Source organism: Limulus polyphemus, unplaced genomic scaffold (genome assembly GCF_000517525.1).
Source record: "Limulus polyphemus unplaced genomic scaffold, Limulus_polyphemus-2.1.2 Scaffold1689, whole genome shotgun sequence".
NCBI lineage: Eukaryota > Metazoa > Arthropoda > Merostomata > Xiphosura > Limulidae > Limulus > Limulus polyphemus.
Genome location: NW_013667299.1, coordinates 220,851 through 240,579, shown reverse-complemented (window position 1 = coordinate 240,579; position 19,729 = coordinate 220,851). Strand labels below are relative to the sequence as shown.

The 19,729-nt window shown below is 34.3% G+C and overlaps 1 protein-coding gene across 3 annotated transcripts in view; it reads left to right on the top strand.

Annotated features, from left to right (window-relative positions):
• Window positions 1-19,729, top strand: part of LOC106464566 (dual specificity mitogen-activated protein kinase kinase 6-like) — a 54,341-nt gene that overhangs the window by 23,352 nt on the left and 11,260 nt on the right. For 2 of the 3 annotated variants that reach the window (XM_022392302.1, XM_013924717.2), the window contains 5 exons: window positions 2,448-2,564; window positions 9,339-9,518; window positions 10,032-10,109; window positions 14,799-14,938; window positions 17,673-19,402. In XM_022392302.1, the coding sequence (XP_022248010.1) occupies window positions 2,448-2,564; window positions 9,339-9,518; window positions 10,032-10,109; window positions 14,799-14,938; window positions 17,673-17,823 (666 nt within the window). In that variant the 3' untranslated portion in view covers window positions 17,824-19,402. Of the gene's footprint in view, window positions 1-2,447; window positions 2,565-9,338; window positions 9,519-10,031; window positions 10,110-14,798; window positions 14,939-17,672; window positions 19,403-19,729 lie in introns of those variants that run through there. The other variant, XR_002611772.1, reaches the window with a different exon arrangement.

The following is a 19,729-nucleotide window of genomic DNA, read 5'->3' as shown; positions in this document are numbered from 1 at the left end:
AAGAAGGGACTTGGATCGCTGAAGTACCTCGGAAAGAATTTATACCGGAAATTAACAAACAAGCAGATACGTAACAGTACCATACGATATTCGTAGACGGGTCGTAAGTGGTACCACATGTGAAAATGAAGCACGGAAATGCAACAACTTAGTATATCATTTATTTCATCGTAGAGAGAGAGAACCGACACGTATTACTCATGTACCTGTTTGAATGAAAGGTACTATCTGTAAAAACTGTACATGATAATGTACGACCCAAAAGGAAGAGACCTGTATTATTATTGGTGTGCACGCGAGTACGAAGTACTACGAGTAAACATAAGACACGAAAATATACTAACTCAGTAGACCATATATTATCTGGCATCAAGAGAGAGAGAGAGAGAAGTGACCCGTATTACTGCTGGTGTACACGCGGAGAAGGCCTGCATAGAGAATCAGGAAAAAAAAAAACCATGTCACACTTTACTAAAAATTTAGGTCAGGAAATATGCATATGTACTCACGATATATATATATGTGTGTGTACATATAATAATCGTGACGAAAGAGACAAGAACGTGTCAGAAGTTTTCCAACGCTAGGACAATCTCGTTTGATTATTTATTTTAGTTGAGGCGGAAGCAAAGATTAATATGGAAACCAAACTCCGTTCAACGTGACTAACAATCAGTCATTATTTAACTTGTTACATTGTTGAGATAAGTAGGTTGTGTTCACGATCTCTTACTGGTAGGCAGATGTGTTATTATATAGCGATTATTCACCTTAACATGGTAGTTATCTCATCTTTAAAAAAATAAACATAATTGTAAAGAAATGAATTAGTGGTTTAAATAAGTTTTAATGTTTCTAACATTGCGTGAAAATTATTTTGGTATTGAAACACCCCCCCCCCCCAAAAAAAAATATCTTCAGGTGAGAGGAAACTGGTCATAGCTTCAATTAAGTGACATAAATGGAAACCTAGTGTTGACGAAGGTTTTCTGAATTGTACTTGTGTTTATTTTGATTTTGTTATCGTTTTGAACTACATGCACTGGTCTTAGCCGATTAACTTGCTTAGATCTATAATAGTGTTACGTCTTTGGTCGTTTGTTAATTTCCGGTATAAATTTTTCCACACGAACTTCAGTGATAGTAGCCCTTTCTTAAATAAAACTAGTTTATTCTTTCTCGTTAAAAACTCTGTAATACACTTAATTTCCACTGTCACTTTAACTTAAACCCACGCTGTAATTCACATCGATTCACACACTTTACTTACGACTTGACTCGATTATCTGTCTCTATATCTCCCTATCTGCAATTAATTATCTCGCTTTATTTGCCGGGCTTATATACTAAAAAAAAAAGAGGCCGTCTAGCAAACGCTGGGACATTCATGAGGTTCCCCGATCCTTCTAGAATCTCATCATGTGTTACCAGCGTCACGTGACTTCTGCTGTCGTAACACTATTATAATATCCTTCAGTTTTATACAGTCAAGAGCTATGATTTTTTAAAATTTGAAATATAACTTCATAATAATGGCATTTTATATAAAACATTCATATAGATAATTGGTATAAGGACTGCTAATATTATTTATTTAATGATACACAATGCCAAAAATAGCAGTTCTGTATGAAGCATGGCTTTGTTGTTGTTAGGTGACTGGAGATAAGTCAAAAATTGGTCCATTTTTTAGGTAATTTTCGTTTGTTAAATACTGTGTTTTTAAAGTCTCTCCTGTTCTGTGAAACTTTTTTAATAGTAGATTTTATGACCATTAATTCTTTATTTTATAGTTTTACTTTTTTATCAGTAGGCAATTATTTATATTTCATTATAATTTTCCAGTATTTATAATTGTACTGTTTGTGTCAAGAATAAACTCTACAAACTTAATAATTAAAGTCTATTTAATTTCAGTTGGTATTATTAAAGCATGTATTAGGTCATATGATGAAAACGACATCTTGTTCTAAAGCCCCACCAAACAAGTTTGAGGACTTGATGTGTTTTTGCAATAGCTGTTTCTACATAAAATGCTATATTTATTCATTTATTGTAACACAAAACCTAAATTGGTATCTCAATGTGGTTGTGACATGCCAATACACACAATAAAAATAACTAAATTAAGTACAGTTCAATATATATAGTTAAGATGAAACAAAAAACAATAGTAAACACAATACTTGATCAGGTGATGGTTACATCTAACCTGGTGAGAGTTAATTGTCAAAAGGTCAAAATATTTTTTAATATGTTGACATTTCTTGAGATTTTCTCTGGTCTTTTCTACAGTATTTATAAGTTTAAATTTTATATATTACAAAATATGTGCCTTAGACTTTGATCACTTCTGTCACTCTCTAAAATAAAACTAAAGATCAGAGAGAGAGACAAACATACACCCATTTTCCTTACAGTAAGTGCTGATTGCATTCTCATTTCAGGGTGATGTGTGGATTTGTATGGAAGTAATGGATACTTCTCTCGACAAATTCTCCCAGTTAGTGTACAAGGCCAATAGAACCATTCCTGAAAACATTCTTGGACAGATTGCATTTGCTGTATGTTTATATTCTTTGTATTTTATGTTTTGATTACCACATATGTTAAAATAAAAATAAAATAAATTTCTATTTACAGTGATAGTTTTAATGTGATAACTTTTTGTTGGTGATTAAATAATTTTCATTATGTAAATTTAAATAAATTTCTTATACAATCATATGAAGTTAGACTTTTGTTAAAAACATATGAACAACTTAAGTAACTCTTTGCATGAAAACAACACATGGTTAAATTAATGTCTTTGGCTCTAATTTAACAAATGGTTAAACTGATATATTTGGCTCCAATTTAACAAATGGTTAAACTAATGTCTTTGGCTCTAATTTAACAAATGGTTAAACTAATATCTTTGGCTCTAATTTAACAAATGGTTAAACTAATATCTTTGGCTCTAATTTAACAAATGGGTAAACTAATGTCTTTGGTTCCAGTTAACAAATGGTTAAACTAATGTCTTTGGCTCTAACTTAACAAATGGTTAAACTGATATCTTTGGCGCTAATTTAATAAATTGTTAAACTACTATCTTTGGCTCTAATTTAACAAATGGTTAAACTAATGTCTTTGGCTCTAATTTAACAAATGGTTAAACTAATGTCTTTGGCTCTGATTTAACAAATGGGTAAACTAATGTCTTTGGCTCCAGTTAACAAATGGTTAAACTAATGTCTTTGGCTCCAATTTAACAAATGATTAAACTAATGTCTTTGGCTCTAATTTAACAAATGGTTAAACTAATGTCTTTGGCTCCAACTTAACAAATGGTTAAACTAATGTCTTTGGCTCTAATTTAACAAATGGTTAAACTAATGTCTTTGGCTCAAATTTAACAAATGATTAAACTAATGTCTTTGACTCTAATTTAAATGTCTGTTTCAAGTAAAACACATCCTACTACTACACTGGTTAATGTAGTAGTTGATTTCATGTATTTATGTTTTTAAGAATTTGCAGTTTATGCACTTTATGTGAATTGATTCTTTTGTGATGCAAAAGCTATTCTTAAATTCCAATAATACTTATTTCTGCTGACATTATAGGTATTTCTCAATCTTCAGGGTTTCCACTCTTTGCCCATCTAAGCACTGAAAATGCTTGTCCCAGTCTTTATATACCCCACTTGAATGCCCTTGATAAATTCTAATTTACAAATTTCTCCACCAACTCCAATGTGCCCTCTATCTAAGTACTGTATATAATCACCTCATTCAGATAATATAATTACTTTTTTCTCGACAAAGTAATCAGCATGGGTTTCTATAAACAGGAGTATTGTGTTTATTCACAATTTACATTACAACTTTGAATGTGGTTTGTGTTACTATGGTTATATCTTCATATATTTATAAATTACTTTACTACTGATAATAATAATAAAATGAATTCTCAAGTTAATTTTTCTGTTATGGAAGCCATTCAGACCTTTCCTCTTCCACCTCTGTTATCTGGTATTTGTCAATGACCAGGGGAGGGATCACTCTCAGTTGAGGCTGCCTGTGATATTACCCATTGCGAAACAGACACATGTATGCAGACCGAGAGTGTCTCACTAGGGGGTTCTGAGGTGGCTTTTACACATGATTCTGACCAACTGGGGAGAATTTAGACTAGTTTTTTCTGGCTCCTTCTTTTACTAGGTCAGCCTCAACAGAGGATTATCTTAATCAGCCACCTTCAGCCCCTTTTTCTTCAGTTGGTTACTTGGAATTGTGAGGTTTTGGGTGTCTCTCCTATTGCATTTGACTCTACTCCTTCCTTGTTGGCAGCAAGGATGGCAATTGAATACTTGTTTTCTCCTCCACCTCCTGATATTGCTGCTCATGCTGGGAGATTTGCCATTCAGATAAGCGATGGGATAGCTATTGCCTTGTCCCCCACATTTATCAGAACAGCATGCTTTGGCATATCACCACAAGGAGGAGGTATGTATCGATTCTCAAAGAATAGTCCTTCCATTTTGACCTGTGGGGGTATCGTTTGGAACGTGTGAGAACTTTAAACAGATCAGTATTTATTTTTGATCCAACTTTTTTGGCAGCCTATTAGTGTTACCCTTGGCAATTTGAGGTTGAGTTGGGGATTTTTGGTGATGTCTACCTCAGTCAGATTGTCTTCTTCAGTTCTTTCTCTGGTTTTCTGGCTGGTTTGTTGTTGGGATTTATTGGGTAGAGATTCTTTGTTAAAAGGTATTTGTTTACCATCATCTGCCCTCAGGGAGCTATGGAAAGCTCCATTTCTCCATCCCATGTTGTTTGTGGGAGTTCCAGAGATGTTTGAATCAAGATTTGATTCAGTTTGTTTACATTATTCTTTATCTTTGTTGACTTTTCACCTTTCTGGCACTAATTTGGGAGTGTTTGCTCTTATTTTTCTTGACCCCTCCTTCGGTTCTCATAATAGAGTCCATCGGTGTTCTCGAGGATTTTCAGCTTAGACGGATCGTCGTCAACAGCATTGGTATCTATCCCATGAGCAGGGGAGCAGTGGGACCACATTTACATCATTTTATGGACATATGGAGTTCTTTCGCTAGGGATCCATGGGTAGTCCATGCTCTGAATTCAGGGTTGGTCACTCAATTTTCATTACCTCCACCTTTATCTGCACAACCTGTTACCTTGTCACCTCCAACATGTTCACGATGAGTGGAGCTTTGTCCCAGGCTATAAGAGAATTGTTAGCCAAAGGGGCAGTAGAGAGGGTTGATCCAGTTCTTCCAGGATTTTATTCCCATTTAATTGTAGCACTCAAGAAGACAGGAGATTGGCATCAAAATCATTGATCTGTTTTGACTTAACTAATTTCACATCCTCCTCGATTTACTATGAAATCCTTTCTCAACTTCCGATGGCACTTTGCTCTTGGGCTCTGGATGACCAAGTTCGATGTTACTGATGTTTATCTCCACATTCCCATAGTGGAATCTTCCAGGAGATTTCTTAGATTTGTGCACAAGAGCCAGGTGCTGCAGTTTAGGGCTCTACCTTTTGGTCTTGCATCAGAACCTTATGTCTTCTGCAGAGTTGTTCGAGCCTTTTCTTGTCATCTACATTCCTTGGACCTGTACACACATCATTATATGGATGACTGTATTCTTCTGGCACCATCCCTTCAAATAGCAGAACAACACATTCAGATTCTCCTTTCAGAAACCACAAAAAGCGGGCTTCCTATCAGACTGGAGAAATCTATTCTGTCATCAATGCAATATCTCCTCCATCTGGTTGTGTTTTTCAATACTCTAAAGTCGTGTTTAACCAACCAACTACTATCAAGCTTCAAACCATGGAAAGAGCTGTCAGGCTTTTACTTATGTCTCCTTCTTCTACTACACGGATTTCTCTCTCTGTAGGCTAGGAGGATGTATGTAGAACATTAACACTGTAGGCTAGGAGGATGTATGTAGAACATTAACACTGTGGACATCCCTTGACTCTTTCATTACTTTGTGACAAACTCATATGAGATTCCTTCAGTGATCACTGCACGATCATTGAATCATGCTTTCTGATCCTTTGGATCATCCTGTCTCATTACTCAGGAGCATCATTGTTGATTGTGAATGGTGGTTGGATTGGAATAACAGTACTATTGGGGTACCCATTCCACCACCTCATCCCGAGATCTATTTGTTCCTAAAAGCATCTATTCAGGGTTGGGGAACTTATCTTCAAGGTTAGGAGTTCCAGGGTATTTGGACAGAAGTTAAGTCTACCCTCCATGTCAACGTTCTTGACCTCCTTGCAGAACACCAGGTAATAGTACAAGGTCTGTCTCTCTTGAAGGGAAAAAATAAAATTGTCATGTTACATTCTGACAATTCCACTGTGGTACCTCGGATTTCTAGTAAAAAAAGCACACATTCTCGAGAACTTGTTTTATACCTTGGATCTTCTCTACTGGGCTCATTCCTATTGTATCAGTCTTTCAGCATGTCATTTTCCAGGAGTGACGAACCTAATTGCAGATTACTTGTCTTGATCCAACCAGATTCTTCCAACAGAATGGATGATACATCATGAGGTTTTTCAGTGAATTTGCTCTCAGTTTTGGTTTCCAATACTTAATCCTCAAGCATTGACAGTAGATGTGTTCAGTCAGGACTGGACAGGTTTGCATCTTTTCCCCTGATTCAGCTATGGTCCTGGTTTCTGATTATGTGTGTGTAGACTTAACTCTATAGGCTAGGAGGATGTATATAGAACATTAACACTGTAGGCTAGGTGGATGTATATAGAACATTAACACTGTAGGATAGGAGGATGTATGTAGAACATTAACACTGTAGGCTAGGTGGATGTATGTAGAACATTAACACTGTAGGCTAGGTGGATGTATGTAGAACATTAACACTGTAGGCTAGGTGGATGTATGTAGAACATTAACACTGTAAGCTAGGAGGATGTATGTATAACATTAACACTGTAAGCTAGGAGGATGTATGTAGAACATTAACACTGTAGGCTAGGTGGATGTATATAGAACATTAACACTGTAGGCTAGGAGGATGTATGTAGAACATTAACACTGTAGGCTAGGTGGATGTATGTAGAACATTAATACTGTAGGCTAGGTGGATGTATGTAGAACATTAACACTGTAGGCTAGGTGGATGTATGTATAACATTAACACTGTAGCTAGGAGGATGTATGTATAACATTAACACTGTAGGCTAGGTGGATGTATGTAGAACATTAACACTGTAGGCTAGGAGGATGTATGTAGAACATTAACACTGTAGGCTAGGTGGATGTACATAGAACATTAACACTGTAGGCTAGGTGGATGTACATAGAACATTAACACTAGCTGAATGAGCTACAGAGTCTGAACTTTCAGTAGCCAGCATTCAAAACCCAGTGGTGGAAAAAGTTCAGCCATCACTGTATATTTTCCTGTAGTAAAAATATTCCAGTTCTGGGCTTTCATGCAGATGTTTCATGAAAAATGCATTCCTTTCTGCATCATAAATAAAATTCATACATTTGATCAAGATCAAAGTTACAGGAATTTTCCAGGACCCAGAAAGATCAGTTATTTAAAAAACTTGACCATACTGTCTGGCTTGTCAAAAAGCACAAGTATTCATGGAAGCATACTAAAATCAACTAAATAATTATAAAGTGGAGGTATTACAAAAACTGGCACACTCAGGATCAAGAACTGTTGAGCATACAAAGTCTATTAAAAAACATTGAACAATGAAACTTGAAAATAACTACTCTTTTTAGTGCTAGTGGATAATGTAAACATGCAATTAAAATGGGAGTTTTGACATTTAGAGATCCTAACCCATGTGTTAAAACAAGCAAAATTTTGCTGTAATTGATTGTTTAGTTGTTGACATATGATTATTTAAGATATGAAATCCTGCACTAGTAATCATGAGTATTTTATTGTAGTATTTCACAGCTCTCAAAGTTTTGGGTCCTTTTAATTTTCTTCTTATTTCTTGCATTCATTGACAATATTTTATGCAGGAAATGTCTGAAAGTTATTTGTGAAAACTTCTCATTTTCAAGATTTTTAAGGACCTGTATGAACTCTAGATTATATTCTAATGCTTGGTGAAGGAAACATTTACTGATTAATTATACTGGAGTCCAAGCAAGTTTTCTCAAGTTGTAGGTGTAATCTTATCTCTGATTCAGAATGAATAATGATAGCTTCAAGTTGTTATCTTATCCTTGATTTACAGTGAATAATGATAGCTTCAAGTTGTTATCTTATCCTTGATTTACAGTGAATAATGATAGCTTCAAGTTGTTATCTTATCCCTGATTTACAGTGAATAATGATAGCTTCAAGTTGTTATCTTATCCCTGATTTACAGTGAATAATGATAGCTTCAAGTTGTTATCTTATCCCTGATTTACAGTGAATAATGATAGCTTCAGGTTGTTATCGTATCCCTGATTTACAGTGAATAATGATAGATTCAAGTTGTTATCTGATCCCTGATTTACAGTGAATAATGATAGCTTCAAGTTGTTATCTGATCCCTGTTTCACAATGAATAATGATAGCTTCAAGCTGTTATCTGATCCCTGTTTCACAATGAATAATGATAGCTTCAAGTTGTAGTCTGATCTCTGATTCACAATGAATAATGATAGCTTCAAGTTGTTATCTGATCCCTGATTCACAGTGAATAATGATAGCTTCAAGTTGTTATCTGATCCCTGTTTCACAGTGAATAATGATAGCTTCAAGTTGTAGTCTGATCTCTGATTCACAATGAATAATGTAGAACTGAACTGGAACTTTGAGAAGCATCACACATACAAGCAGAGCTAGTACAAGTCATTATTTTTAGAAATTAATCACAGTTGCAAAACTGTTGTACAAGTGAACTTAGATTTTGACTTTTACATGAATTGTTTGCTTGGCACCGAATTGACCACAGTGGTCATTAGCTAAAACTTAGAGATGAATGGGATTAGGGCATTAATACGTTAGTCTAGGTGGATTTATTTAGAAATTTAACATCTGGCATAGGATGATGTATGTTGGACTTTAACAAATGTAGGGGAGGTGGATGTACTCAGAACTTAATGAGAGAAATGTTACATCTTGATGATGTAGTTTTTTTTTTACAGGATTTTGTTCAGTTCAAAAGATGTAAAGAAATTTGGATATGAAGTAAAAACAAATTAAATGGTTATAAAAAATATGTGGAAAGATTTATATTTTTTTGTTTTTAGTACATCTTATATTGATTCAGTTCAATTTTTATACCTATTGAGCTTTAAGATGTGTTTGTTAACAGGTTGTAAGTGCTCTGCGTTATCTACATAAAAATTTGCGAGTCATGCACCGTGATGTAAAGCCTTCCAATATTTTGGTCAGCAGAAAAGGAGAGGTCAAGATGTGTGACTTTGGGATCTCGGGTCAGTTAGTGGACTCCTTAGCTAAAACCATGGAAGCTGGTTGCAAACCCTACATGGCTGTAAGTAAGAAAGCTAAACTGTAAAACAGAAATATTCATGAAAACAGATAAATATAATAATAAAAAAATTCCTGAAAAATCAGTTTAAAATGCTGTGCCTTGGACATTCAGAATTTTGATAGACACTAGATAGATGTATCAGTTAAGATCCTTAATAACGTTTTATAGAGATCTAAGTAGCAAGTGCAATGAAACTATTTTCTGATGCTGAGGCGTGCACTTTTGAACTAGGTTTAACTGTGGAGTGATATGAATTGTTTGGAATAAGCAGAAATGTTTGCAATACAGAGTGCTTGCAAGTAAACCTGTTCTCAAAGGATGTAACTCTTTGTTTAATAATAGTTATTGTTTTTGTGTATGTGAAATATTAAAATGTCTTTTTATGGTACTGGAGGAGTTATTTATCTAGAAATATGCCAGTGAAACAGCTAATGTTTACATTATTTATGAAGTTGCCTTCATGTTTGATATGCTACTTTTCAATATAATTAATTGTATATGTTTTTTTAACAGCCTGAAAGAATAAATCCAGAGCGCCAAGGCCGTGGATATGACATTCGTTCTGACATATGGAGCCTAGGAATAACAATGGCAAGTTGAACGATTTAATTTTCCTATTTTTTTAATATTAGTATGCTGTTTCAAAAATGGAAAAAATTATACCAAGAGTGGAAAATCTAAGTAAAATGTGTTGTTTTAAACAGTCACAGTTGGTTGGGGAGATGTATTGTTATTGTGAGCTGTAAGAATTGGTAGACGGATCTTCTTCCTTAATAACTGTTAAAATTGTTGGGGGAGCCATTATGTTGTTATGTATTGTCAGAATTGTTGGGGGAGCCATTATGTTATTATATACTGTCAGAATTATTGGGTGGAGCCATTATGTTGTTATGTGCTGTCAGAATTGTTGGGGGCATCATGTTGTTATGTACTGTCAGAATTGTTGGGGAGCCATTATGTTATTATATACTGTCAGAATTGGCTTGGGAAGACACCATTGTTATTAGCTTAAATGAAACTTGAGTGTGTTAAATTTTGAGAAGTCTGTAGGGGAATAACCTTTCTTAATGTGGTACAAATTTTTGAACTTAATTGAAGTTAAAATCATATTTTTCAAGGTTAAAACAAAGGTTATTTAGAGTGTCTCACACATGTGCCTGTAACAGTGCTTGGAGGGGAGGGGGAGCATATTTGTCATAAAAGTGCAAGAGTTAAGATCAAATTGCTGAACTGCAACTGAAACAGAGTTTTAAGACATCAGTTTTATCATTTATTTATATTATATACATTCAAATTATGTATCTTTCAAACTGAATGAAATGTATATGTAGGGAGTGTTACGAAACTCTTTATTTTCCTCTGCATGCAATAGCTGCTAGATAAAAACAAGCATAAATAATGTTAGTTATGTACATTTGTAAGTTTCTGGAATTTTCTCATCTATATAGTATAATTATTTTAAGACAAAAAAAATAATTTCTTTGTCACTTATTTTCCTGTTGGTAGTCATCACCTAACCTAACTAATAGTGGCTGTTGGTAGTCGTCACCTAACCTAACTAATAGTGGCTGTTGGTAGTCATCACCTAACCTAACTAATAGTGGCTGTTGGTAGTCATCACCTAACCTAACTAATAGTGGCTATTGGTAGTCATCACCTAACCTAACTAATAGTGGCTGTTGGTAGTCATCACCTTACCTAACTAATAGTGGCTGTTGGTAGTCATCACCTTACCTAACTAATAGTGGCTGTTGGTAGTCATCACCTAACCTAACTAATAGTGGTTGTTGGTAGTCATCACCTAACCTAACTAATAGTGGCTGTTGGTATTAATCACCTAACCTAACTAATAGTGGCTGTTGCTAGTCATCACCTAACCTAACTAATAGTGGCTGTTGGTAGTCATCACCTAACCTAACTAATAGTGCCTGTTTGTAGTCATCACCTAACCTAACTAATAGTGGCTGTTGGTAGTCATCACCTAACCTAACTAATAGTGGCTGTTGGTAGTCATCACCTAACCTAACTAATAGTGCCTGTTGTTAGTCATCACCTAACCTAACTAATAGTGCCTGTTGCTAGTCAGCACCTAACCTAACTAATAGTGCCTGTTGCTAGTCATCACCTAACCTAACTAATAGTGGCTGTTGGTAGTCATCACCTAACCTAACTAATAGTGCCTGTTGCTAGTCATCACCTAACTTAACTAATAGTGCCTGTTGCTAATCATCACCTAACTTAACTAATAGTGCCTGTTGGTAGTCATCACCTAACCTAACTAATAGTGCATTTACCAACATATTTCTCTGTCATTAGAAAAAATGCAACTGTTTGGCATTGCTGATTAGTTTTCATGCTATAAATTTTAAATTAGTAACCAAATGTTAACGAAATTTGGCAGATTATCAGTAAACATTACAAAGCTTTCATATGCAAAATATCAAATTTTTTATTAAGTCTTAAGGTTTGTAAAGCAATAATTTTTTTAGCTTTTATATGTATACATTTGAATAACCAAAAAATCATAAATTACTATATCAATGCCATAGAACTCAATTATAATTTATCAGTTGTAGTAACAAGGCTGTATTTGGGTCTAAAGAATATGAAATTTCGAGCAGACTAAAGACTTGACTGACGTCTTGTATCGAAAGAATGATATAATGATTTTATATTTGAAAATGACTGAGAAAGCCACTAGGGGACATTCTGAGCTTTCGACTGGTTGTTCACGCCATATATTGAAGTAAGTGTATATAATGGAAAGAGGTGAGCGGGACCACTGTGTTTGATTGAATACATTAGTGATATCTCAGCAAATTGAAAAAACAAGAGGCTCTTATTTTATATTCTAGCTTGTCAATATTGGTAATTTGAGTTCCTAATTTGTACAAAACTATAGAATTAGTATTTTGACATCACAAACATCTAATTTGAACCAGTGGTGCATTCAACATACTACATGGCACACAAACAATTGATGTTTATCTGTGTTTTCTAACATTTACTTTTAAAGTAAGAAATTGAATAATGTATAGTACTCAAATTTGAATTATAATCCCTAGTTTGATTCCAAACTTATTGACATAAATTCATGAAATAGTAGTTTAATAACATTTTGAATGCGAGTCAACAAATGAAATGACATGGCCTTTTACCTGTGACCCATCTGGAAAGGGTTAATAACTTTATTTATTCATTGAAAATTGCATTTAAGAATGTATAGTCTACATGCTTTGATAAGTTTCTTTCATGTTCACAGCATGAGCAACAGGAATCAATGGCTTAGTGTTTCCATTGTGCAAAAGTACAGCTTTCAGACTAACTTTAGATGAATCGATTCTTGAGGATGATGTTCAGTACCTAATTCTTCCATTAATGTATCAACATTTGTACAGAAACACAAAGTATCTTGCATGTTGTAGTGAGAAGCAAGACTTTGATTGTGACTTTGATAAATTGAAACTCTTGTTCCTGGAGCTAATAAATTCCATTACTGTAAACTAGAGCCAAGAAGTTCCCCATGCTGCTTTAATAGAGACAAGTCATGAATCAGATAACTTAGCTATTCCTGTGTGATTAGATGAGGCAGTTTATGTTGAGGTGCCACAGGAATAAAATTACTAGATGAAGAGGATGATGATTATCTTCTTCACAGGAGAACTCTTCTGTTTTTCAGTTCGTTGGTGGATGTGTTACTGGAACACCAAGGTGAGGTACTGGTTTCATTGCAGGTGCAATATCTGGATATTTAATGTATTCTTTAGTTTTGTCTGAATATCCAGAAACATTAGTCATCCAAAAGTAACAGTCCGTTAGATGATCTTTGGGCTCATGCCATATCATGGGAACTAAAAATGGCATAGTTGATCTCTTCTTATTCAGCCACTGTGTCAAGCCAGATGTGTAAACTGTACAACACACATATGGAGCCCAATGTTTTTCTTGGTCACCAGTTTTACACCAAAAATAGTGGTAGTAAGTGTATGATGCTTTTCCTTCGTGAAACTGTAATATAATTTCCACAAATTTAGCAGGAACTGTTTGGGTGATTTTTGCACTTTTGGACTTTACTTGAACTGGAGGCAGCCAGCATTTTAAATGATTTTCTAAAAAATATAAACTAATTTATGTTTACAGAACTAGAGATCAAAGGATTTTAAAAAACAAAGTTTTGCAGAATTTGATTATAACACGGGTATGATGCTAGGAAGGATATCGGTCTTTGTTTTGACTGTGCACAGAGCGTGGCGAAGTGACCAATTGAATGAGTGAGAAGTAATTGAGAGAGATGTGTCAGACTTCACCCCTTTTATCTTCGGTTGAGGGACTTCTCGAATGTTCTAGTAAACTGAACATGTGAAGGTTTTGTGATTCCTGAGCAGTGCAGGTGAGCACGGGAATGAAGCAAAAGTGGTGCAGTTTGCTACAATTATATCGGGAACAAATAGCATATATGAACAATATATTTGGAATTTTACACCAATACAATACATTCTGTTTGAAGTTATCAAAAATGTATGCTTTTTACCCATTAAACTGTCCAAATAAACAATTTCACAGCATAAATTTATTGTACCAAGTTGATTGCATGATATTTCACATAGTGTTGATAAAATATTGAGGTATTACAATAACTCAGAATCCAGAGTTAATTGACAAATTCTGACTACATTTTTGGAATCAGTGCTATCAAAATACCCTGAATCACTTGAGTATTCTCCAATGGTAATTTTTTGTTGTCCAGTTTAGTTTGAGCATGACAAGAAGGCAGGTTGTATTCTGTCTCTTTCTTAAGTATTGTAATCATACATATTTCCCCATATTGCCAAATCATTTTTTTTAAACTTTAAAAGCATAAGATTATCATTGATAAATACTGAGATATGCACCAGTAATTTGTCACTTCAAGTTTGGGGTTTCCTCAGACCATTTTTTATAGAATACAATTTAGCTCCTTTGACATTTACTGGGTTTGGGTGTTACAAATGATTTGATTGGCACTATTCAAATGACAAATATTTCCACATTTTTTAGAAATTCACTAAGGATAAGGTGCTTTACATTGAAAACCCCTTGCTGTTCTTAAACTCCATTTGTCTTTCAAGATTGTCATCTGTAAAGTGCGTGGGAGTAGGTAATATTTACAGTCAAATAATCCAAAATAAACCTTGTATTATATCGAGCATCTTCTGACTAACATTCTTCTGTGATATGACAGTAAATATTATTTCAAGGGATAAAGTAATTGTTTTTTTTTCTTCCTTGTTATATACTTAGATTGAACTGGCAACAGGGAAATTTCCATATTCAACCTGGGGAACTCCGTTTGAACAATTGAAACAGGTAGTCAAAGACGATCCTCCTAGTCTTCCTCCTGATCAGTTTACTAATGAGTTTGAAGAATTCATTAATCAGTGGTGAGAAACTACTTCACACTTGAAGTATTTGTAGATAATTAACGAACCAACATAACTTGTGTTTTATTTAAAGTATTTGTAGATAATTAACGAACCAACATAACTTGTTTTATTTAAAGTATTTGTAGATAATTAATGAACCAACATAACTTGTGTTTTATTTAAAGTATTTGTAGATAATTAACGAACCAACATAACTTGTGTTTATTCAAGTTGAGTAGGTAAACTTAAACATGAAGTAATTGATCATTCAGTGTAATGATAGACATTTAAATGTGGGAAATAGTTACGTGTTGAATTTGTTGTGAATACATCTTATTAATCATTCATAGTAGAAAAGTGTCTAAGCTATTTCCTATCAAAAACCTACATAGGATAACAATGTCATTAAACCAGCTGGAATAGCTGGACCTTCACTTTGGATTTGTTATTTAGTGAAAGAAGATATACTTTTTATCTCAATTTATGATCTCATACACTATCAGTATAAAGATGTGTGTATGAATATTTTCACCAGGCCACTTCATATTGTCTTGTATGAACTCTGATTAGGAAGTCAGCACACAGGATCACATACAAAAGTTGTAATGGTTTACAAACGAAAATGTTTGAAAACTATTACAAGTCTTGTAAGAGCAATATTCACACCAGGCCACTTCCCATAATTGACTACACCTTATGGTATCGGATAATATTGTCTTATACGAAGAATATTTACATCAGGCCACTTCCCATAATTGACTATGCCTTATGGTATTGGATAATATTGTCTTGTACGAAGAATATTTACACCAGGCCACTTCCCACACTTGACTACACATTATGGTATTGGATAATATTGTCTTGTATGAACTCTGATTAGGAAGTCAGCACACAGGATCACATACAAAAGTTGTAATGGTTTACAAATGAAAATGTTTGAAAACCATTACAAGTCTTGTAAGAGCAATATTCACACCAGGCCACTTCCCATAATTGACTACACCTTATGGTATTGGATAATATTGTCTTGTACGAAGAATATTTACACCAGGGTACTTTCCACATTTGACTACACATCATGGTATTGGATAATATTGTCTTGTACGAAGAATATTTACACCAGGGTACTTCCCACAATTGGCTACACGTTATGGTATTGGATAATATTGTCTTTTATGAAGAACATTTATACAAAGCTGCTTCCTGAACTTGACTACACATGAAGGTATTGGATAAACCTCTCTAGTATCAACTTAACTAGGTTGATAAGAACTTGCTGTCTACTTGTGATTGGGACTTGTTATTCAATTACTAGAACTTGCTGTCTGCTTGTGATTGGGACTTGTTATCCAGTTACTAGAACTTGCTGTCTGCTTGTGATTGGGACTTGTTATCCAATTACTAGAACTTGCTGTCTGCTTGTGATTGGGACTTGTTATCCAATTACTAGAACTTGCTGTCTGCTTGTGATTGGGACTTATTATCCAACTTCTCGAACTTGCTGTCTGCTTGTGATTGGAACTTGTTATCCAACTACTAGAACTTGCTGTCTGCTTGTGATTGGGACTTGTTATCCAACTACTAGAACTTGCTGTCTGCTTGTGATTGGGACTTGTTATCCAACTACTAGAACTTGCTGTCTGCTTGTGATTGGGACTTGTTATCCAACTACTAGAACTTGCTGTCTGCTTGTGATTGGCACTTGTTATCCAATTACTAGAACCAGCTGTCTGTCTGTGATTGGGACTTGTTATCCAATTACTTTTCATTTTCAGGTGTCCTTTGTTGAGAACTTTTTTATTGACATATAGATGATAATATTTGTGTTTTTCTAATCACCTGTATAATTAAAGAGTAGCTTGTGTGCTTGCATGGGAAGCTTTACAAACTTCATTACATTAGGAATAGGGACTTCGGATGGTGTCACCACGTGTATAAAGAAGGGTGGTTGTAGATAGTACTACAGATTGCCAAGAGAAAGGTATTTAAGGAATGGATCTGTTACCTATCAGAGCCCCGTCTCAAAGAGCAGTGTTTATGTGCTAAGGTTTTGTGTGTGAATTGTTTCATTTATTTATAGACACTTAGAGTACTGTACCATAACCCTATTGAGTTTTATGTCCCAGATACCTAGGTTTTGGAAGCATCACTACGTCTAGTGTCTTCTATTAGATAAGTCAATCAATTTGTTATTTTTGATCAGATCATTTGGCATAAAGTGTAATTTGTACAAGAGGTGTTTTTGGTGGGTGTAATCACAGTCATTGAGACAATTTGCATGGCCATCAGAATCGGTCAGAACTCTACGTACCTAATGTCATATGTGAATAGTCTAGACAGGTCACTTAACTGTTTTAATTACTTTATATACACACATCACTGCCTTTCATTTCCTAAACTTTGTGCATTGAAACAAGGTACCACATTATATTGGGACATTTCCTTATAGAAGTAGAGAGAATTTCTTCACATTACTCATCCTTGTGGAAACCTTAGTATTTAGATGATTGTTCCACTGAAAAATAAGAAAGTATTTGTAATTCAGCCTATTATTTTAAAAATGTACAATAATCATAATGCTTTAGACTTAGTATGTAGAGGTTATAATTGAATTTCTAATATCTATATCTGAGATTTTTAGTATTTAATTTGTTTAAAACTTATTTGTGAGAAAGTTCATTATTTATTTCCTGTTGTGTAAATGTAAATGTTTTTCATAGAGCTCATACAGTGTGTTCACTTTATGTTTCAGCCTGCAAAAGGACTACACGAAGAGGCCTTACTACAGCCAGCTCTTGAAACATCCCTTCCTGACAACACACTCACAACTAGACTCCTCTTTAGCAGAATTTGTGAATGAAATTCTTGACTCTGTACATGACTACCCTACTGAGAGTCAATAATTATCATCACTTTATAACGGAATTAATTTTGCCACTTGACTGCTCCGACTGACGGGCAATAATGATCATCAGTGAATAACGGAATTAATTTTGCCACTTCACAAGTAGGGTGAAATAGTTGTTAAAAAAGCATTCCTTCATAAAATTCATACTTCAGATTTTGCCATGAAAATATTGTGTACCCACTATGTTCATGCAGCTTTCATTTAGTGATTTCATTAATTCTTAATTAGAGGAGAAAGAAGTTGCTTCATATATGTATCATTCATCGTGTGGTTTTTGGTTTTAAAATAACTTAAGTACACGTAGTACATTTCCAGAATCCCATGTTTAACCACCCACTGGCAATTAGATCATCTGAAAATGAAAGCTTTAAAATTCTTTATATTTCTATTAGGGGCCTCATTTTAACATGAAAAAGTATAAAATTTGTAGCATAATTAATGATGACCCTTTTGTTTTTTTTATCGTTATCACTTCACTAATGAGTTTGAAGAATTCATCAATCAGTGGTGAGAATCTACTTTTGAAGTATTTTTTTAAGCGCTGAACTGAAATAGCTTGTCGTTCTCATAGATTTATTATTCAGTGAAATTAGACATGCTTCATAAAATATCAAAAATAGGTTATACCATCAGAACTCCTGGAGAGTCTCAAACACTGTCAGTGTATTCACACCAGGCTACTTACCACACGTAAGTATATATCAAAATATGGGATAATTTTGCCTTTTATGAAAAATATTCACACTAAACTACTTACTATACTTAACTCCTCATTAACCAAACACGCATGAAGTGGTTCATTCAATTGATGCTATATTGGAGAAGGAATATTGAGTATAATTCCAAATTTACTACATGTATCTACACGAAATGTGGCAGGCTTTTAATAAAATGTACACGACTGTTGTACACAATAAATCGAATGTGTTACAAAAATATTTGTACTTAAGGTACGTCTGTGAATTGTCAACATCAGTCTGATATATTCTTGACAAGATGTAATGCAAGGTCATGTTCATGTGAAGAATAAAAATACTTTTCTTCATCATACAGTTTGCACATTCTGTGTGTATTTTCGTAACCTCTAGGATCTTGAAATGTACATCAATAGGTTTTTTTTTTCAGTACTCCAGTATATTGTATCCTGTATTTACTCTATCACAAACTATTGCTAAGTCAGGAGTGTAGGGTAGTATGAATAGTTGTTAACTCTGACATCAAATACACAATACCATGTTGAATGGCACCCCCACATGTGCACATTGCATTAAGGTATTGGATGATGCTATTTTGTAAGTACAAAGATTACATAAGGTTATTTAAGGTTCATTTTATGTACAAACATTGCACATTGATCTTTTCTCTAACCATTAATTTTCATGCCATATGCCTTAACAGATTACATAAATATTAGCTAGGTTTCTGCCTGATGGAGTGTAAGAACTCAATTAATTTTCCTAAAACTAGGCCACGGAAGATCATTTTACTACAGCGTCAAGGCCTTTAATCCTTTGGCAAAGAGTAGGTCAAAGTGTGCATGTCACAACCTTTTAATGAGTTACATTCAAAATTTTATTAAACTATTTTATTATCAATGTATACAAACAACCTTGGCATCAAAACATAGTTAATAAATCAACTTTTAATATTATTTAAAATTTTACTTTGATAAGGAAATATTTCAAAAAATCCTCTCAATCTACTCTAGTTGAGAACTATGACATTTCCTCTCTGGATGTTCCCTGTACTCTGATTTATTTACCACCCCCTCTGACAAAGCATAATTATTATAGCCTTCAACCTTATTTGGTTACATAGCTATAATATTGTTACGTATCTGCTTGTTTGATAATTTCCCATAAAAATTCTCTCCGAGAAACTTCAGCGATACAAGTCCTTTC